This window comes from Gobius niger (assembly GCF_951799975.1).
Source record: "Gobius niger genome assembly, chromosome: 21".
NCBI classification, from domain to species: domain Eukaryota; kingdom Metazoa; phylum Chordata; class Actinopteri; order Gobiiformes; family Gobiidae; genus Gobius; species Gobius niger.
Genome location: NC_136872.1, coordinates 7,371,300 through 7,392,646, shown reverse-complemented (window position 1 = coordinate 7,392,646; position 21,347 = coordinate 7,371,300). Strand labels below are relative to the sequence as shown.

General features: G+C 43.1%; 1 protein-coding gene across 11 annotated transcripts in view; it reads left to right on the top strand.

Annotated features, from left to right (window-relative positions):
• Positions 1-21,347, top strand: part of ank2b (ankyrin 2b, neuronal) — a 154,599-nt gene that overhangs the window by 87,841 nt on the left and 45,411 nt on the right. For 10 of the 11 annotated variants that reach the window (XM_079579542.1, XM_079579543.1, XM_079579541.1 and 7 more), the window contains exons 2-7: positions 9,435-9,536; positions 14,848-14,946; positions 16,152-16,250; positions 16,400-16,498; positions 16,822-17,007; positions 20,597-20,620. In XM_079579542.1, coding sequence (XP_079435668.1) covers positions 9,435-9,536; positions 14,848-14,946; positions 16,152-16,250; positions 16,400-16,498; positions 16,822-17,007; positions 20,597-20,620 — 609 coding nt within the window. The remainder of the gene's footprint in view (positions 1-9,434; positions 9,537-14,847; positions 14,947-16,151; positions 16,251-16,399; positions 16,499-16,821; positions 17,008-20,596; positions 20,621-21,347) is intronic. The other variant, XM_079579540.1, reaches the window with a different exon arrangement.

Sequence of the window (21,347 nt, the reverse complement as noted above, 5' to 3'; positions counted from 1 at the left end):
AAATGCCTAATGTGAAATATTAAGTTCTTACATTTGTACATCCCACTGTGAAATCAAAAACAACAGTTTGACATTTGGATTTTTGTGGGGGTGATTTTCTTTACAGTCCATTTATATATTGCGCATTCAAAAACATGTCTTATTTTTGAGATTTTGTAATCTTAAAAAGGTCTTAAAACGTCTTAAATTTGACTTGTCCAACTCTGCAGATACCCTGATCCAGTTTCAAGTTCAAGTTTAAGTTTAATGGTTTTGTATAGCCCAATATCACAACAGAAGTCGCCTCACAGGGCTGCACCAAACATTAAGGCAATAAAACAGAGCAATAAATATGACAATTAAAAGTTCAGGTGAGTCCAGGAGGTAGCGACGAGCAGCGTGGGCGTCCCCCGTCCTTAGACTCTCCAGCACGGCAAGGAAAAACTCAAAAACCCGGCAGGAGAAAAGAGAAACCTTGGGGAGAACCACAGAAGGAGAGATCCACTCCCATGGACGGACAGGCTATAGAGACCCAGGGCCGAAGGATCCATCACCAAGATCACAGACAGTCCAGTCCTCAGATTCCAGAATGCAGGGTTCCTCCGTTCGATCTAGACAGGCACTCCCGAGGGGGAGTGGGACAGGAGACACCATGTGAATAGTGATCACAAAGTCTTTGTCGCACACTGAGTTGACGATCAGCCATTGTTCAATCTAACAAGTTGTTGCCAATACAAGAAAAAAGCTCTATCATAGCTCTATCTACAAACTTCCCAGACATACATATAACACTAAGCAAACTTGTCTTTTCACTTGGTCACTGTGTACACCAAATTAGCATTTTTACATTAACAATGTCAAGGAAAGCCACAGCCACTGTTTAAAATTCCCTTTGAGCTCGTATGATTCATTCCTCTGACTATACCGGGGCTATAAATAATCCATTTGAAGATTGCCAGCAGAGGTCTGGGATGCACACTGGCCGGATCGTTAGCGGTTTTGCCTCACAACAACAAAGGTCACCCTCAGACCTGCACTTGCTAATGTGGAGTATCTCACAGGAATGCATATAAACATGGACTCTAGACTCCAGTGGTAGCCAGGACAGGCAAACGCCCATGTTATCTGCCAGAATTTAAACACGTACAAGTGGGTTTTCCTCCATACCCCTCCTCCCCCCAGCAGCGGGCCATATGGCGGATCCGAGATTAAATGGTTTGTTGTGTACGTCTGCCCCAACTGGTGGATTACGCAGTGGCATGGGAGGGGCCTCGGAATCTGCCGAGAGAGACAGAAAAGTCATAAGGGTAATGGGATCCGAAGTGTATATAGGAACCTTTTCTTCGACCGTGTAAACAAATGAGTTTGGGCGCATCTGCCTGCGTAATTGGATGAGAGCGGGTATCGGACAAGACACAAAGTGAATTAGAGCTAGAGAAGGTTAATGAAGCTCAAAGGTTTGTAAGCGTGGCGAGGCTGCTTCATTTTAAAGTGTACTCAGGCCATGCCACAACCGTAAGGGATGGTCTTGGAGGGATTCAAATATGTTTTGGGTGCCATCCTGACACCTATGTTGGAAGTACTTTGCAGCCAGTTTGTGATCTCTCTGCCTGTCTGTGAAATCTGACCACTTGGAGAAATGTATTTTCAAAGGGGGAGGACATTCTTCTCAGCTTACACGTGCATAACCAAACCAATAAGTAAAAGTTGGACACCTATGAGCTCTACAATGATTTAACCATGACTTGTGAACGCATGTTGTTGATCAGAGCTTCTTATCACAACCTTAGCTCGTCCATGTAATTTGTTGCATGATTTACACTCTGCATGTAATCCAATTCTGTAATGCACAACAACACATCATTTATTATCTACGTTACTCACATTTTCTGCTGTAAATCCAAAAGGTGTAGTATAATGATAGCTCAAGTTAATAAGTCCAGCTTTGTGTGAAACCATAAGCACAGACTTTTACTTCAAGCCCTGTCATAATGGCAGAAAGTGTCTGTAATGTTCTATTTTTCTAAAACAGTAGTATAGAATTTGATGCTCCACAAGATTTTTGAAGATCTACTATTTATAATCATCAATATGTTGTTCATCCTTCCATTACATAATGAGGGTAGAAATGATTTTTTTAAGGATAGCAGTCGTGTTACCATCCACCTCTAGACATCAATCTGTGCGTGTTTTTGCATGGTCAAATAATGTTCCAAAGATTCTCTCAGATTATGACCCTTCCACATCTAAAATCTCTGCCGGTTTCATGTGGTTTTCTTCACAAAAGACGGTTCTCTCCCTACGCTAATGTATTCTATGAATGAGAATGGTTTGAGTGATATTTTGCACAGTTAGAGTATTGTGCGAGCCCTCAAAGGGAATGCATGCATTACATCCTTGACAAAAACACAGGGCTCCGGTCCAAACAGATATGACCATAAACAGAAGAAAAGGCGCGTTAGCATTAGCTTGTTGAAGCAACAAACTGCTGTGAAAAGGTCTGTCTGACTTTAATTTGCATTAGCTACAAATAAATCAATAGGCCTGTGCTCTGGGCTACAGCCGACACATATCCGCTTTAGCAAAACATTGAGACGCTGATTTGTAAACTAGCTACGACAAGCCACGAGGGAGATACCGGATGCTATATAGAAATAGCATTGGGACTGTCTTTCATAAACAGAGAAAATGTTATCATGAACTACTTGTGTTTCACCAGGATCAAGCTAACATTTGTAAACAGTCCGTGTGGGGTAGCAATGCATATTTAGCAAGCAGGTGTTGTATGTCATGTGCTAGTTAGTTGCCTGGGTGAAGACATTTAGCAAAGGTTGTGTAATGAGCTTCTGTGTACAGTGGCACAGTGGCACAGGGGACCACATGTTTTGGTTGTTGTAAATAATTTTAATGGCTTTGAGTTGGTTTTGTTGAATGATCACACGTTTGTACAAGCCTAACATTTATATTAGCGTTCATTTGTTTCCAGTTAAACTTCAAGAAATGATGTAAAGGATAATTTAACAGTGGGGTTCCACAGGGGTCAATGTTTGGCCTCTTAAAGTTGTACCGACGCTGGAGTATATAGCGCTGTATGCAGTAGATCTTTCACCATACCTGTCAATACTTTTATGATCCTCCACAAAGCTTTTTCATCCTTCATATTCAGTTATCCTGAATATTGATATCCGAGTAATGTGCAAACTGAACACAAGCTCCTCCCCCTTCCTGTTTTGGCACGCTGGCCTTTGCCCACCACCCTCCCCGCTCTCCACAGGCATATCTGAGCTGGTGGGTGTAAAAATAGCTGGGGAGCGAGGCGGTGGTGGGGGGGCGAGCTGGAGATGTTGGTCAATGGTAGGCGAGTGGGAATTGAGGAAGCCCTGGGATACAGTGACGGGACAGTTTAGTCTGGGAAGACCAGGAGAAGTGAGTGCTTCGAGGGCAGATCTGGTCTCCCCTGGATGGTGGCATTCAGGTTTTTAGGGGGAGGGGTTGCGGAAGTTTGCGCAGAGGATTAGCGCGGTGATTAGAAGCACTTAGATTCATTGCATTCTAATGGGATAGGCCTAGCACCTGCAGTATGGGGAACACTGCCATGTGTAAGGTGTGCGGCACAGACAAGGGCCTGAAGGCTGCCACCAGCCTTTCCAACCTGGACCCGGATGCCTTTCCGGAGTACTACTGTGAGGAGCATTACCCGCTGCAGCCTCCTGTAATGCTGGTAAGAGCCGTACTGACAGGTACACAGTGTAGTCTAGGCTATTGGTCCACAAAGGTTTCTTTACTTGTGCTATGAAGTTATACTGTCTTGAACTTTGACTTTTTGGAAACAGGTTTTTGAATTTATGGCCATGTATTCTATGTATAGCCTTGTCAGACTTGTTAACATATCTTGTAGTGGCAAAAGTCTGGTTTAGAACTGCTACTATCATCATCATGTGCTTCATAATATACTTGTGTTTAGCAGAGGTGGTCAGTTAAGAAGTCTGTTTCTTAAGTACTATACTTTTGTATTGTTTTTGAGGATCTGTGCTTTACTTGAGTAATATTTGTGATAAGAACTTCTACTTCTTTTGCTCCGAAGAAAGCCTTAAAATGCACACTTCAGAACAGTAGGTGGCGCTGTGCGGGTGTACAGGAAGGTTTATCCCTGTTGCGTTGCCATATAGGAAGTGAATTTGAGCACAATATTTGTGTTTTTGAAGCCAAGTTTTTTACTCATCTAAACTGAGTACCAGTAATACTTTTCATTTTGCATATTTAAGTATTTTCCACTGCAAATACTTCAGTACTTTAACTTAGGTAAACATACTGACTAGATAGAATAGGTAACGACCAAGCAGTTCTTCAAAATCCTGTGCCTAGTGAGTATAACTTGAGGTAACTTTGAAGTGACATGTGCGCCAGCGTTACTCCTCTGTGCTGTATATGGGACATGATAGGGTGAGTCTGTGCTAGCGTGTTGTGTGTTAGCGTGTTGCTCCGTTGCTCTGGGCCGGCCGTCGGTCCCTCTCCTCTCCCTTTAAAGGCCCGTGTGACATTCTTGCTCCTAAAGCGTCCCAGACAGTGGAGTGTGGACTCTTGATGCTAATTTGAAAGTCCGGCTAATGACTCGGACAGCATGCCCTAACGCTGCTGGGCTCGCGTGGCTAAAATATCCTTCACTTAGCGTGCTGCGGAGGCTTCCTCAAGTGACCTGATCAAAGACATGCGTTTTGCTTCAGCGCCAAGCAAGATGTTGGAAGTTTGAGCGCGCCTCCTAGCATGAAATGTAGATTCAAATAGGTTTTGCCAGAGTTTGCTCCATGCCAGTGGTTTGACTCAGATGGATGTGTTAAATATACTGTATGTGCATCAATACACTGGCCCTGTGGTACCACTGGAAAACGGCTGCCCATTTATTAGATAAACAGCTTTAAGCCGCTGATTGCCACTTGCTGGTTTTATTTTCTCAAGTGTCCTGTTTGAGAAACTGTGGTGCTTTATTGAGTAACAGATGGCAAACCAAGGAGGCTTTTAATATCAACCGCTCACACAAACACAAGCCTCACCGACGGGAGATGCACGATTGCTTGTTAACACATCATATTTTTTCATCCGCACAACTAGGAATAGAACATGCAGCAGAAAATACCCCGGAATGTATCATTGTGGAAATATGGGGCAGTTCGGGACAGAATTGCCTCCAGCTTCAAGTTGTTCATTCAAAATTTTGCTTAAAATTAGACTGAGCAGTTCAGCAGTCAACCAACATTTGGGCATTATACAGGATATAACAGACTGAAATGAATTCTACTAGCTAGTTACATTGGTAGCCACTTCAAAGAAAGAATTATGGTCCATAGTGTTAAGGCGAACATATTGCAGTAAGCTCAAGAAGTAACTTTTTGTTCTTGCAGTAGTGAGGCCTAGCATCTTAGCATATTTGCTCAAGGTTCTGCTACACAAATGTTATCCACTTCTTCAAATATATTACCCGCCTTGTCCTTGAGTCTCTTGAGAAAAGTGCGCGCCGTGTGTTTAATATATTCGTTGTTTTTCTTTGCACGTAAGCGATAGTATTGCTCGTGTTAGTTTGTTTCTGTAGTTACTCCCAGGTCCTGTAGCTGAAGCCCGGACTCCCGTCGTCATGGTGACCTCCAGAGAGGGCAGTGCTTGTCTCCGTGGTAACAGGGAGGGGTGCGGATGCTCCCAGCCTCGGCACTGGTTACTGACTGAGCGGATGTTTTCAATTATTGATGGACTTCTTTGAGACTAACTAAATGAATGTTTGATGTAATGTGTTGGCGTCGGAGGAGCGGCCGGGCTGGGCTTTGTCACGGCTGGCAGATTTGATTACATCTGTCTAGACACGTGCCTTAATGGTCCAGGCATTATATTACCATCAAATCATATTAACCAGTAGTCTATTAGGACGACATCATCTCTTTCAGTAATGTCTTCTTATTTGTTTATGATGTAAAAGCTACCACTGCTATACTTGGTGGTAAAGTGGTCAGCGCTGTTGTGGCACATGGAGTTTGCATGTTATGTTTCTCTGCCTGTGTCGGGACGAGCTTCCTCCAAGTGCCCCGGTTTCCCCCATCAGTGGGCGACTGATGAACAGATATTTACGAATTGCCATAGAATCTGAGGGCATGCTTTGAAAGGGGCATTAGGGCGTGCCATGCATTAGCGTTTTGGAAAGTTGTATGTTCATCTTTTTTTCTCAATAGCATCATTTTTTTAATCAGTTAGTGTAATAATAATGATTGTAATTGAATTTTGATTAATTACACAGCGATTTACCGATCGATCTACGTTCCCACCCTCACCTATGGTCATGAGATTTGGGTAATGACCAAAAGGACAAGATCGTGAATACAAGCGGCCGAAATGAGTTTCCTTCGCAGGGTGGCTGGGCGCACCCTCCGAGATCAGGTGAGGAGCTCAGTTACCCGGGAGGAGCTCGGAGTAGAGTCGCTGCTCCTTCACGTCGAAAGGAGCCAGCTGAGGTGGCTAGTGCATCTGTCTCCTGGTCGCCTCCCGCGGGAAGTATTCCAGGCATGTCCTAGTGGGACAAGGCCTCGTGGAAGGCCCAGGACACGGTGGTGGGACTATGTCTCCGAGCTGGCCTGGTGTCGCCTCGGGGTCCCCCCAGAACAGCTGGAGGAGGTGTGTGTGGACCGGGAAGTTTGGGCATCTCTGCTGAGACTGCTGCCCCCGCGACCCGGCCCCGGATAAAGCGGAAGAAAATGGATGGATGGATAATTACACAACCCGAATCTTGCTACTGCTACACACAATAGTAATAATAGCCTTTACGATCAGACGAGATCAGGCATTTGGCGAGTTCTAGTTCATTCTCGTTCATTCATCATAACAGATGATGTTTGTTTTTTTTCATACAGACAACAGACTTTCAAAACACCCAAAAACAGTGTTTTCAATTACTCTTCAAGTCAATACTGTATGTTACCCTGAAGGAGTTGTGATACAGTGGTACAGTGCATCGACTCTTTCTTGAGTTGAGGACACAGATTGTCACGGTTCTGTCTGTCATGTTCAGTTCCCCCTTGATTTTGCTTGGTGTTCTTGTCCTTAGTGTTTTATTTTGACTTGTCTGTTCTTTCCTTGTGATTTTGCTTTGCTTCCCCTTTTGTTGATCACCTGCCCCGCCCTAATGTGCTTCACCTGTTCCCTGTTCCTTGTGTATTCAGACCCCTCTGGTTTCCCTTGTCTTTGTTGGATCATTGTCGGTTCAGTTTTGTGAGTTTTTGTTTTTTTGCATTTTTGTCCTTGGAATCGTCCATTAAATGTATTTTCAGTATTTTGGTTGGCTGATTGCATCTGGGTCCTCATTCCACCTTCGCACCTCCAAACCACGACACAGATACTTGTATATGTCCTTCATAGTACTTCGAATGGCGGCGAACATTTCCAAACACAAAGACACTAAAGCCTTTCTGCTGCTTTTCCCATCAATGGCAAAGCGACTCATCTTCCTAAGAGTTATGAAACAATTGCTGCAGGACAGTTCCAGGCACATTTCTGCCTTTCTGTCATAGTGCTCTCCACTGAAAGCCCCGCTCGTCGGTGGTGCCTGCGTCGCCATGGAGACGGCGCAGGAAGACGATTAGGCGCAGGTCGTGTATAATGTAATGACTATGGAGGAATGTGAGGATGGCATTGGGCACAACAGTCAAGGTAGTAATGAGGGCTTTGTGCACAGCTGTGAGGGCAAACAATGTCAGTGCTGTATGATCTGAAGGAGGGACATAAAACTACAGCGTCGGACATTTCTGTTGGCACGATACTAAGATGCCAACTGGAGTTTTGTGTATTTTGTCCATCTTTCAACACTGCGAGGGCAAAATGTCGGGACAAGTAACCTAGCGAGCCTCTTCAGATCACGAGACAAGAGTTGGGCTGACTTTCGAATTGTGGGACAATACCACTACTTTCACTTTATTTACTAACATCTGTACATGAACAATACTTTCTCAGTGCCTACAGTACTGTATGCTACTTCATTATTATTTGAGCCGGGATAAACAAGTAGGTGCCTTTTGTCCCTTCTCGTGTCCCAACAGGCGTCAAAACATGGTGTTGGAAAGCCGTGTACTATTAAAAATGTATTTGACTTCGTTTTAAGTTATAATTGTAGTTCAAACATACAGTGGGGGGAAAAAAGTATTTGGTCAGTTTCCCATATACTTTCTTCCCCTACTGTATTTTTAACTTTCCAAACCCATCCCTAGCTTTCTGTTGATAACCATGTGTCACAGAGGAGTGACCCGGTATTGTTTACAACATTAGCTTGCAACTAGCTAGTTGTTTTTAGCTTTAGTGCTACTTCCACTTTTATATATGTTCATAATATGCTTTTTTCTGTTAATGTCTGTGAATATCATATACAAAAATAAATATAAATAGATACATTAAAGGGACTGGATGCAAGTTGGTCATTTTATACTCACTACTGCCACCGCTGGCCATATGCGTAACTGCAGCTTCTATATTAAGCTCGTGCATGGCGGCAATTCGGACCCCAAGTAACAGCTTTCTGAGTGACAGTGCAGGATTTTAGAGGCAGTTGTGGTGAACAGGTCTCGGCTCATTCTACATCTGTGGACATGGCTGGAACATGTAGGGGGAGGAAAATACAGCATTTTAAACTCTGTATAGTCCCTTTAAGGCCTCTTAATGTAAAAAAAAATATGTTGCTAACTAAGGATTAGCCTTCCACCTTGAATGTTGATGTACTCTGCAAATATTTGTTGTGGCAAGATATATTTTTAGTGCAGATTTGGTTATGGGCTGTGTCAAGAAAAAACTCAAATTATTAATTTGTTTTGTTACCTCTGAATTATAGATATGTCTAAGAGAGTGTTGTTAGCATGTTGTAGCATTTTGTTTATTCACCATCCTTAAAACCTGTCTAACCTCCAACATCGATGAAAAGACATTGTGCTGTTAGCATGTTAGCATGTTGTATCATTTTGTTTTTTGACCATCCTTAAAATCTTTCTAACCTCCAACATCGATGAAAAGACATTGTGTTAAGCAGCTAGCTTCCATTACTCTGTCAGCTAGCCAGAGCTTAGTTTGGGTGTCGAGAGGAGAATTGCTGAATCACTCTCCTCCGCTTCTCTCACTTCTCTGAGCTGGGCCAGTTCCAAGCGCAGCTCTATCAGCATCCTTGAACGGGACATGTCCTTCGTCAAGAGGGGACACATTTTATAGCCACTGCACAGAACAAACTTAATGCTCGGGCAGTACGTGATAGGCATACTGCTGAGGACCAATACGGAATTACTTTGAATTCTTTGTAAACATTGGGAGAAAAGGGTCAGGGAAATTGCGATATTATACGTAAAAGTAGCTTAGCGCTTTTCAATGTGAACCCACTTTTTTCATCTGCATCATAAAGTTGGACATCACTCATGACCATGTTGTATTTGTGTCTTTTGCAGTCGGACAGTAACACCAGTTTCCTGCGGGCAGCCAGAGCAGGGAACGTCGACAAAGTTTTGGAGTTCCTGAAAGGCGGAGTGGACATCGGCACGTGTAATCAGGTGTGGAACTCAGTTACCCATAATTCAGCACAATCACAGGTGGAAGAAGACATACTCAATTTTCTTAAGTTTCGACTTTATTTCAATAACAATTCAAAATACTCCAAATTTGTACAACTTTTTATTCTATTAGGTTGTTGTTTGTTAGTCTATGTTGAAAATATATAGCGAGTATAGTTTGTAGTAGTGGTAGCATGAAGTCTACGTTGTGCTAGTGGCTTCCAATGCTAATATCTTGTCGCTAATATTCTCTTCCTAGCACTGACGTTAAATCATACGTATCTTGTTCTATATTTGGCGCAAAAATACACACTCTACAAGACTATATACGTTTGTTAAGTGGTGCCGTCACAGCTCTACTTCCGGGTTCACAGATGTGCGAGAAACTACAAAAAACTCTTTAATACCACAATTAAACCAATCAATATTTCTGAAACTCAACAGAGAGTTGCTGAACATACTTATTTATCAGGCCCATTAGCCAAAAATGCTAAAAAAGTAATATTTACCAAAATCGCTATATCCGGGTTAGCGGAGATGAATGCTAACGGTACAGCAGCTACGCTAACCCCGGAAGTAGTGACTTTAGTAAATATTACTTTTTAGCATTAGATGCGGCATGTTTGGCTAATGAGTCTGAGAATAAGTAGCTTCAGTAACTCCCCGTTGAGTTTCCGAAATATTGATGGTTGTTATTAAGAGTTTTTAATGGGGTTTTTCTCGCATATTTGCCGGTCTGCTAGTACCCGGAAGCGGAAGTCGTGACGTCACACTTAACAAACGTATACGCACTCTTACTTAAGTTTCAACAACAAATCAAAATACTCCAAAAAGTCATGGAGCAAATGTAAGAAGCTCCATAGAATGTACCAACAATTTATACAACTTTTTATTCTATTAGCTTGTTGTTTGCTAGTCTATGTTGAAAAGATATAGTGTAGCAGTGGTAGCATGCAGTCTATGTTGAGCTAATTGCTTCCAATGCTAATATCTAGTCGCTAATATTCTCTTCCTGGCACTGACGTTAAATCAAACGGATCTTGTTCTATATTCGGTAGAGAAATACACACTCTACAACACTCTATAGGGTGACTGTGCATTTGTGCAGCGAAGTGGTGCGTGTGTGTCTTATTTTAGGCCCAGTCATTATCTGTCCCCTTTCTGAGCTCATTAGCATTCCAGCCCCAGAGGTGAAGGATGGAGTCAGCCGTCAACACTACAGTCACATCATGCCCCGGGTTCATCTGCTACATGTCAAATCATGTGAGAGCAGTGGCGCTATTGACGACACTATGTTGTTGATAATAGATGACGGATTGGGCAAGATTTGCACAAGGAAGAAGTGTTTCTATGCTGATGTGATGCTAAGTACTGGGGTCGAGGTCCTTAGAACAAGTTGCTCCGTCTCCCACACAGCTCCGCACACCATATGGTCAGTTCAGTTGTTGTGGTATGAACAGCAAACAGCCAGTCTTTAATCGTGGGTTTCTGCAATAAAACGCTAGAGAAAGTCATGGACTTTCTGAAAGGTTATTTAGCTATTCTTTTTTTATGCTGTAGTAGAGTGAAATCCATTTGCCATATAGTGTTGGCTAGACCTTTGTATTATGCATATTTTGAGCAATTGTTAACTCAGAAGTAGCAATTCCTCCAGAAAGATTTGGAATGTTAAGACGTTTGGTATGTTAAGGGTGCGTTTGTGACAAAACTAACAATTCAAAATGACTGTAACAAGATATTTCTTTGTATTTGAAGCTTGATTTGGCTCCGCACTCCATGTTTCAATCTTTTACACACACACACAGGGGGTTATATAGATAGATCATCATTTAAATTTTGAAAACTCTGAACTCACTGTAGAAGTCCGTGGCGAGGAGCGTATAAATCAATGAGCTCTCCTGCAGAAGAGACTCGGAGGACTATAGTAGTTCCATTACTGTGATGGAGCACGCGAGGCCCACTGACCTACTGCTGACGGCTGCTGGGGAACCTCCAGTCACATCGATTTTTCTGATCCAACAAAACGGACCTCTGAGGAGCAGAAAAAGCTACCGCTGGCAGCAAACACATCAGTCCCCGTTCGACATGTACTGTAGGTCAAATGACGAGCGCAGAGGGCACGAGAGTGACAAATGAGGGCCGTGTGTCGTGCAATTCTTATTCAGATAGGGCTGTTTTTTAAATCCGCATTTAAACGTATAATGGTATCTTTAGGTATAGATGGTATCTATAGGGAAACAAGGCCTAAAAACTGTTTTCAATAGTAGCAAAAATGAATGGTTGGTCTTGCTATTGTTATTTTAAGGTTAGAAAGGAATCCAAAATGGCAGCCACATTAAAGCCATACTGCGGAACATTCCAGGTTTTATGCTGCTTTATCCCAAGATAAGCTTAAATTTCGCGATGATGCCAGTGATCAGCTATGTGCCGATAGTTTGGTAACACAAGGCAACACAAAAAAAGGTCACCCACTCTATTATTACGTTCATGCCCGTAGAGGCCATAAACGCCACTGCCGGTGTCGTAGCATGTTTTTTTTAACTTTAATTAATTGTCTGTGAGATTAAATACTACACTGACAGAAAAGACAAAGGGAGAGAGGGATATTGTACATTCAATTACACAATGGAGACCATTCTTTCCCCCCACAAACTTGGCTGTAAACACTGTTTAAGTGGCGCAAGCCTGTAGCTAGCTAGCCGTTAGCCTGTTAGCTTCTTCTTCGTGATTCCATTAGTGTGTATTGGTGACTCCTACTCGGAGGCAGCAAAGTTGCTCTTATGGTTTTCTGGCCAGAGACCAACACTTGTATTACCCCCAGAGGGACTACGGAAAGGATTTATTGAGGCAACAAGTTACTTAGTTCTGCTTTAATTACCAAAAATGAAAGAGGAAACCACTAAATTAAAAAGTTAGTTGTGGTCCAAACTTATTCCTGACTTTTTTTTTTTACTTATCTGCTGCATCCCAATTCTTCCCAGGGACGTGTTTATAGGCACATTTCACAACTTGCAGACTCACTTTTCGGGTTCATGAAATGTATAAAACACAATGATTAGATGCACAGTGTTTTTCCCACACACATGCCTGAGTTTACAATATACTAAAGGAGGACAAAACCAAATTTGCTCCATTACTAGCAACAAAAAACAGGTATAGTGCATTTACTGCTTGGCTGTGTGTAGTCCTTTCAAAGAAGCAGCATCTCCATGGAGACGAGTCAGATCTGAGGAAAGGCGAGCTTGTTAGCAGTAAAGACGCTGTTTTCACCAATAGTATGGCTTTAAATCAATTTTAAAACATTTGAGCAGCTCTATGATGTTAAATGGACCAGGTTAAACTGTAGTTTCAAGCATCTTTCTGCCAGAGGTCACGCACGCAGCTAATTCATTATTTTCTAGATGTCTGTGGCTAAAAGCGGGAATCAACGAGAAACAACCCTGCATCTTTGACACCTAGTTACTGTAAATACAATGCTCCGTTTAACCAATATTTTAAAAAATGAATAGTGAGGTAAATCCACAGAGATGTGTACCTAATGTGCGTTTCACTGACACCAATAAGAGGCCGGGCCCGATGAGATTCCAGCACATTTGTAAAGGCTGACGGTTAGGCTAATGCAGGCTTGTGGATGCTCTCACTGTGGGCTGACAGAACGAGGGAGCAGGTTATGGATAGAGAAGAACGTGTCCTTGGAGGCTACACGTAAAGTCACATGAATGCCGAGTGTTATAGGCAGGAAAATGTATGCATACACAGAGCCGATAGGGTGAAGAGACGGACGGATCTAGGTTTAACTCTGTATTCCGGTGGCGTGCTAGGGACGGGTGTGCTGTTGCTCTTCTAAAAGTATCTGTTGCCGTGGTGACCAGCAGCGCGAGCCTATGGGGTGTTATATCGTGGGGAAGTAGTTTGTCTTCCTGCCTTAACCAAGTTTAGTGAAACCAGTGGAAGGAGTCACCTAATGCACATGCTCCCAGTAAGGACAGCGTCGTACTATCATTATGTCAAGTTCCTGTGATAAAGCTGTGTTTTTTTTGCTGTCAGAATGTAAGTAGGTAGTACTAGAAAAGCTAATTGTTTTTGTAAAGCATAATAGATTCAAATATCGCAAGATTTACCTTGTCGAATGAAAAACAAATTCAGATTTTGGCATCCAGGAATCTGTCACAAAACCGATTTGTAAATAGCTTGTTATAATATGAGCGATTCCTTTATTCCCTTTTGCCTATTTCAAACCCTTTTTTGCTTATTTCGTGCCACAAGATCTTATTAGATTTAAAAGCCACAAGATCTAGATCAAGATTTTTCGAGTAGAATATTGTGGATATATCTGTTATTTTACAGCGCTGCATCCAATATACTCACTGTAGACGGCTTAAAGGGGCTTTTTCATTTCATTCAGTAAAACGAAATATTTCATCTTTGTTTATTATTACAAATGATATCCAAACCTCGTCTCGTTCTCGTGGGAATTTGTGTCACCCCCAGTGGATGCCGTACATTCATTTGATATTTCACATGCCAAATAAAACTGTGTTAGTGACCTCAAATCTTTAGTCCAGGTGCTACTCCCATGTTCTGTAGTGCATAATTTATAGACGTGGCTCTCTAGATAGATCGCTCTGTAAGAATGGAAGGCACGTCCCTATTTATAGACCAGACTACTACGCCGTGATTGGTTGAGCACCTCGCGGTCCGCTAATGAGACTACGATAACCGGGGAAGGAGTTTAATGGTTACAGTATATGCAAAGTGACTAGTGTTTGTACTTTGCACCGCCGCCGGCCGGAGTCCTCAGCTCCCCTCTGCCGCTGATGCAGCTGCGATGTGCTGCGTGGCCCGCTCAGGTGTGCAGTTTACATCACGCAGACCCCCCCAGGGAGACGAGACGGGCCGTCGGGGGTGGGGGTAGGAGACGGCCTCGAGGGGCGCTGCACGGACTCGCGCTTTTTCTAAATATGGCCTCGTAGAATGACTCAGCTCTGCGCTCTTCGTGCTGCAGGAGATGGGGATTCTAGAAGGTTTTCATCCAGCAGTGTGTTCATCAGCGCCGTCGACTTACCAGCATGGCGTTAACTGAAAGTGAAAGCTCGTTTTCACTGATTTTTAAATGTGTCATTCTGAGTACTGTCTTGCAAGGTCATTCCAGACTGATTTGAGATCATCCTCTTTTGAAAGCAGATCAATTAACTATAGATCAACTACTATATTATTATTCATTTATATTTTTACACTTCTGTTGATTACTAGGGTTTTGCTGAACTGTTTCTACTCGGCTCTTCGTGACCAGGACCTTGTTGTTTTCCAGAATGGACTCAACGCTCTGCACCTGGCGGCCAAAGAGGGCCACATGGACCTGGTCCAGGAGCTGCTGGAGAGGGGCGCCTCCGTGGACTCAGCCACTAAGGTACAACACTTCTACTGATCCCATGGCACCGATTAAAAGTAGGACAGTTTTGAAGACGTCTATAGACACACACAGATACATATTTTGTGGGCTGTTTTGCGATCATTGCTAACTGGTCAATATTCTATTAAAAATACATGTTGTCTCTTTTGTTGACCCATGAAGATCTAGTATAGATGAAAACAAGGGACTGAATTGAATATACATGTCCAAAAAGGTCTTTTTTGACCCGCCCCAAGACAAATTTGTGACCTGCCCCACCCCAATTTTGCTTTGGTGTTTTTTCTGATTGTTGGAGTTAGGGAGAACTTCTGGGAGAACTGTGGCTGGCTCGTGCGAACCAACAGCCAACGTTCCTATCGTTTGACCTTTCAGACGTACGCGTTTAGGCCCTTGATGAGCCCAGGGTTTCCACGGGACAATAATAAAAAGCATTAAGAACAACGACAACTAAAAACATTGGTTTTATATAGCGATTTTCTGGACACCCAAAGGCGCTTTACATTCATTCAGGTAGGCTCACTTCTGCCAGTCTACATCTGTGACCTGGGGTAGATTGGCAGAAGTGAGCCGACTAGTCTGCACTATCAGCCCCTCCGACCACCACCAACCACTCACTCACTACATTCAGCAACCGACCAGGCCCTTCTTAGCTTCTGAGGTCTTACGGGATCAGGTGTAGAAAGGTGATATAAGTTTTGCTTGTCTGATTAAATGTTTACACATCTTATGAAATGAAATCTAACAAGAATCTTTTGCATTTGTGGCATTAAAAATATGATATTTAGGCATTAAAAAACATTCAATTTGACTTGCTGCCACCTGTAGAAACCTTTTAACCTCAAATACAACAGTTCATTCCAATACCCCTTAAAATGAGTTTTGAATGGCTGTAGGTCATTCACATGATCCTGAAGAGCATTTGACCTACGGCGAGGAGCTGAAAGTAGAGCACTATAGGAAGACGATCCACACACTCACATAGTGCGTAAGTCATTAGACGTTACTGTAGGACAGGTTTACAGCCCTCTGGCTCAAGCCCAGAATCCAACACATGCTTTTAGAGTGCGCCCTGTGATCTACTCGGATTAGTGTCAGTGGCGAGTTCCACACGGGCTGGACGGTTTAATAACAAAGAAGAGAGGAAAGAGGAGTTTATGTAGTAATGGTTTTAATCCCATATTTTGTTGTGTGTTTGAATGCAGAAAGGAAACACAGCCCTGCACATAGCGTCACTGGCGGGTCAAGGGGAAGTGGTGAAGACTCTGGTCAAACGAGGGGCAGACATCAACTCACAGTCGCAGGTGAGCTCTCTCGTGCTTTGCTAATGTGCGGTATTTATTCAATTCATCCATCTTTTTAAATTCATGCTAATCCTGAAGCATTTTGCACCGGGAAGCTAAACTTCACGCAACAGCCCTGTTCTGATGTGTGTGTGTGTTTTTCCCCGCAGAATGGGTTCACCCCGCTGTACATGGCCGCCCAGGAGAACCATCTGGACGTGGTGCGCTACCTGCTGGAGAACGGAGGCAACCAGAGCACGGCCACCGAGGTACCGAGCGGGGGAAAGCCCACGCACACGTTTTTTTTTTTTTTTTTTGAAGACTTGTTTTATATTCTCGTCGGGAGCTGTGTAAAGTTTTGAAAGGTTAAACTTGGCAGGACATTTTCCGCCCACCGCCTTGCTTCTGCCGCTGATCTTTGGAAGTTTCAGCGCATTTTGATGAGACCGTCTCCGTTTTTGTGCTCACTGCCTGCTCGTTTTCACCAAAGGACTTAGAATTTGTGTAAACATGAAAAATAGTAAGAGAGAGGAGGAAAATAAGTGATTTCTAGATATGAATTTAAAGCATGTTTCTTTCGGTACGCCTGCAGGACGGCTTCACCCCGCTGGCCATCGCCCTGCAGCAGGGCCACAACCAGGTGGTGTCCGTCCTGCTGGAGAACGACACCAAGGGGAAGGTGCGCCTGCCCGCTCTGCACATCGCCGCGCGCAAAGACGACACCAAGTCGGCCGCGCTGCTGCTCCAGAACGACCACAACGCCGACGTCCAGTCCAAGGTACGGCTTCCACTCCCGAGGACGTGTCTGTGACCGTGATGTGCTCATGAACTGTGTCTGATCAAATGTGATGAAGTATGGAGATGTATCTGCAGAAGCCACCGCGGGTATAGATGACCAACGAGTTTCACTGTTTAACAAGAACATCTCTGTCTGGATATGTTTTCTGGAGGGCACACGATTTGAGCAGTGACATAAGTGAGGTCTCAGCCTATTTCAGTAACATCAGCTGAAGGGAAACCGAAAGCTTGCCTGCGTTTAAAGAGGCGGTACCAGTTTTTTATTTTGTTTGTTTACAGACACTAGAATTCTGAGCTTCGTAAGTTGTACTGGTGTTTTGAAATAGGTCTTTAATTTCATTCATCTGGTGCTAGCGTGGGTGTTTGCAACTCCAAACCCGCTCAGTATTCTGGGATTTGTAATACATTCCAAAAATAATAAACCCAAGGATATTTTTAAAATGTGAAATGCTAAAGTTTTTGTTGTCTTTGGATGCTATGGTGTGATTTAAATATTCCCCCGCAGTTGGGTCCTTCCTAGTTTGCTTTCAGTTGCGATAAGCAAAAAGCAGAGGTCATGGAAAGGCGGACACCAACTCGTCTGGACCCAGACTTTGGATCCGAACTTTGGACCCGACTGTAAAGGAACTGCGGGGACTTTCTGTTTCTCTCTGCAGCAGATGAGACTTGACTGAAGGTTTTAAAACCAATGATCTAATTAAAGCAGAACTAAGTAACTCTTGCCCCTAGAGGCCATAAGCGCCACTGCAGGTGTCGTAGCACGTTGCGGTTTTTTACTCATTAATTGTCCGTGAGAGTAAATACTACGCTGACAGAAAAGACAAAGGAAGAGAGGGATATTGTACATTGTGCCACAACCCAGTTAGTGAAAGGAGATCTTTTTTTTTCACTCAAACTTGGCTGTAATTGCCTGTAAACACTGTTTAAGTGGCGCTAGCCCACAGTCAGCTTTGCCCGTTAGCCTGTTAGCTTCTTTTCCCTGTGCTTCTATTAGTGTGTATTGGGTCTCCGGCTCGGTGCAGGGAAAGTTGCAAGCGTAGTTTTCTTGCCAGAGACACCAGGGCGAGATGAGAGACCCCCAAGCATCCCATCAACACTTGTATTACTGTGGGACTACGAAAAAGATTTATTAAAGGTAAACAAGTCACTAAGTTCCGCTTTAAACAAATAGTGCAGGTAAAAAAAAAAAGAGCACTAAACCAGGTCTAAGCAGGGCTGCACAAACAGGAGAAACACCACTGCATTAGCAACATTGTGTCATTTTACATTCACATTATTCAATTAATTATTTTCAAAGTATCCCACAGTCATTATAATCTGATTTAACAGAGGCTAAATAGACCCTGTATGTTCCGAAACATTATATTTTGTTTTTTTTTCAAACTGGACCTCGATGAATTTGAACTCAGGTCCTCCTCCTGGTGTAAAGTAATGAACATTGCCACCTCCTGTCAACAGATTTGCCCATAGCTTCAGTGCTTCAGACAGTACTGTGCCTGTATAGCCTCCATGTTTTCAACGGTGTTTGGCCGGTGTCACATTCTGTGCGTCCCCGTTAAAGTATCCAGACACAGATTGGTTCCCGCTGCCACTGTGTTGACGTCCATTCGTGTCTCCTCTGTCCAACCCCCCCGTCCCCCGGCCCCCTGCCCCCCGCCCCGTCTCCGTGTGTGCGCGTGTCCCGTCACGTTTGTGCTACTAACCCTGTGTGTTCTCTCCCTCCTCCCGCTGCACCGCTGTCTTAAGTGTCCACTGCATGGAGTGTGCCACTGTCTGCAGGTTGTATGGCGGACCGGTCCCAGGCTGCATGTACAACGGGGGGGGTTTCATTACTGTCAGTGACGGGAGGGGGGTGTATAGTAGAAAGTATTCACACCCCTCCACTTATTTCTATACTATTATGTATTAAGTCTGATTTTCTTTTTGCAATTTTCTTTTGTACATTTAAAGCATTTCAGTTTTTCCTTCACTGTATCTCGGGTTTGTTGTGAGATGCATTCGAACTCTGTGTTTGGATGCACTGGAGTCTAAGTGATGTGGCTTGTGTAGATAATAAGGTATATAAGATTAACGCATTAGTGTAAATATAATGACATACTACAGACTAAACTATACTCACGACTCATGACGAAAGATTGTTTTTGTTTTCATCGAATGAACTTGATCTATTTCCATATTTAGATCCAAATATTCTGGTTCAACTTGTTGGATATTTGCTTGTTTCCCCATGACCCCAAAACATTGAAGGATGGGTCAAATGCTGTTGACAAATTTAAAGCGAGACACTGCAGGTGAATATGTCAATTTAAAGATATCAATTTGAAACTGTTGTTGTATATTACTCATAAAAATATGACTGAGAAAACTGCATTTCAAGTTTTCAGTTGTTCCGTTTTCATATAAATATATTTAAAAAAAGGAATTTTACACATAATAACGGCTTAAGTTGCCCATAGTTTCCACTGCAAAATCTAAATAATGGATAAATATTTGGATTACAGTGTCATCTTGAACATGTGGATGCCAAACATGTCGATATTTATGGATGAATATGCGTTGTTGTAGTGATTTCAGGTACATATCTGACTTGCTAGGACAGTGTTTCCCAACCAGGGGTACGGGGACCTTGAACTCTTGGCAGGGGGGTATTTGGAATTGCCTGAGTTAAAAAAAAGAAAAAAGAAAAAAGGAAACTGAATAGAATTTCCATATTACTTTCAAAGAAAAGTTAGTTCTAATGATGTTTTTTCAGTAAAAGCTTTGACTTTTAGAGTGTTTAGCTATATTTTGAACATAAAACTCCACTAAATACTGAGTACTCTATGTTTAGTTATTCACTTTGTTAAAATATTGGCAGGATCTTTGAGTTAGGGGGTACTCGGAGTTTAAATGAATGCCTCAAAGATTGGGAACCACTGCTCTAGGGGACAAAACATCATCAAATGAGCATAGTAAAGGGTGAGTTTGGTCTTTTTATTACTCTGACATAAAAACCGAGATAAAAACAAGCTTAAAGGGACTATACAGAGTTTAAAAATGTTCAAATTAAGTATTTTCCTGCCCCTACATGTTCCAGCCATGTCCCAACTGCCTCCAAAATCCTGCATTGTCACTCAGAAAGTTGTTAATTCAGGTCTGAAGTGCCGTCATGCACGAGCTTAATATGGAAGCTGCAGTTACGCATAAGACCTGAGGTGGCAGTAGTGAGTATAAAAATGACTAACCTGCTTCTAGTCCCTTTAAGATCTCAATATTTCCTACTACTTTGAAAAAAAAAAAAAAACGTTTTCACCTGTTGTGCCTCGCCTTAAAGAATACTTTGCCATGCCAGCATTTGCAACATTTCGGACAATGCCCCCCCCCCCCAAAAAAAACGTACAAATCTGTGGATACGTTTCCCATCATGCCGTTGTAGTCGTAGTGAATGCGTTTGTGAGTGTAAAAGAGCCACATGACTTGAGCCAGTGTGCAGTGTGCGCCGCCATGTTGGTGCAGCCGACTGACCTGCCTTCTCCTCCTCCTTCCTCCTCCTCCTCCTCCTCCTCCTCCTCCTCATCCTCCCGCTCCAGATGATGGTCAATAGGACGACTGAGGTATTCACTAACACTGTGCTGTCCCCCCCCGTCCCCCACCTCCTCTGTCCTCACCTCTCCACAGCTCTGCACGACTCGAGCCACTCACTCCCCCCCCCCCCCCCCCCCCACTCTTTACGTTGCCTCGGCGACCACAGGAGCGACCGCATCCGTGTCCTGCACTTATACTCACGCTTACTGTTACCGATTCTTTCACAACTTGTGTTTCCGCTCTTTCCTTTTCCTCGTTTGGTTCAGACTTTCTTTGTCATCTGTGACCCCTCGGTGCATTTACAAACTTCATGCTTCTGATGAATTTGGTGCTCCTTTTTCTAAACTGTCTCATTTTTTTCTTTCCTTCTGAGTTATGAATGTACATTGTACTGTCTGTGATATATGAATGTATATCAGTGTGTTCTTGTGCATGACTCGCCGTAAATTGATTTCTAAACCCTCTAGTTAGAAATGATATATCAGCTTTTCAGAATCACTTGAGCAATTCTCCTACTAACCTCGTAAACACTGTATTTCGAAATGTAACTTGAATGCATCACTTTTATTATGCCTTTCTAATGAGTAGCATGCCACGGTAACCTGGCAGTAGAACTATAGGGCCTGTCACGATAATACATTTTGAAGTCCGATATATTGGGGAAGTAATCAGCGCAATAATATAAAGAGTTTTTGACACTTGAATTATTGCTGTATTTTGTGCAGTACTCCGTAGTTGTAATAATTAGAGGTCGAC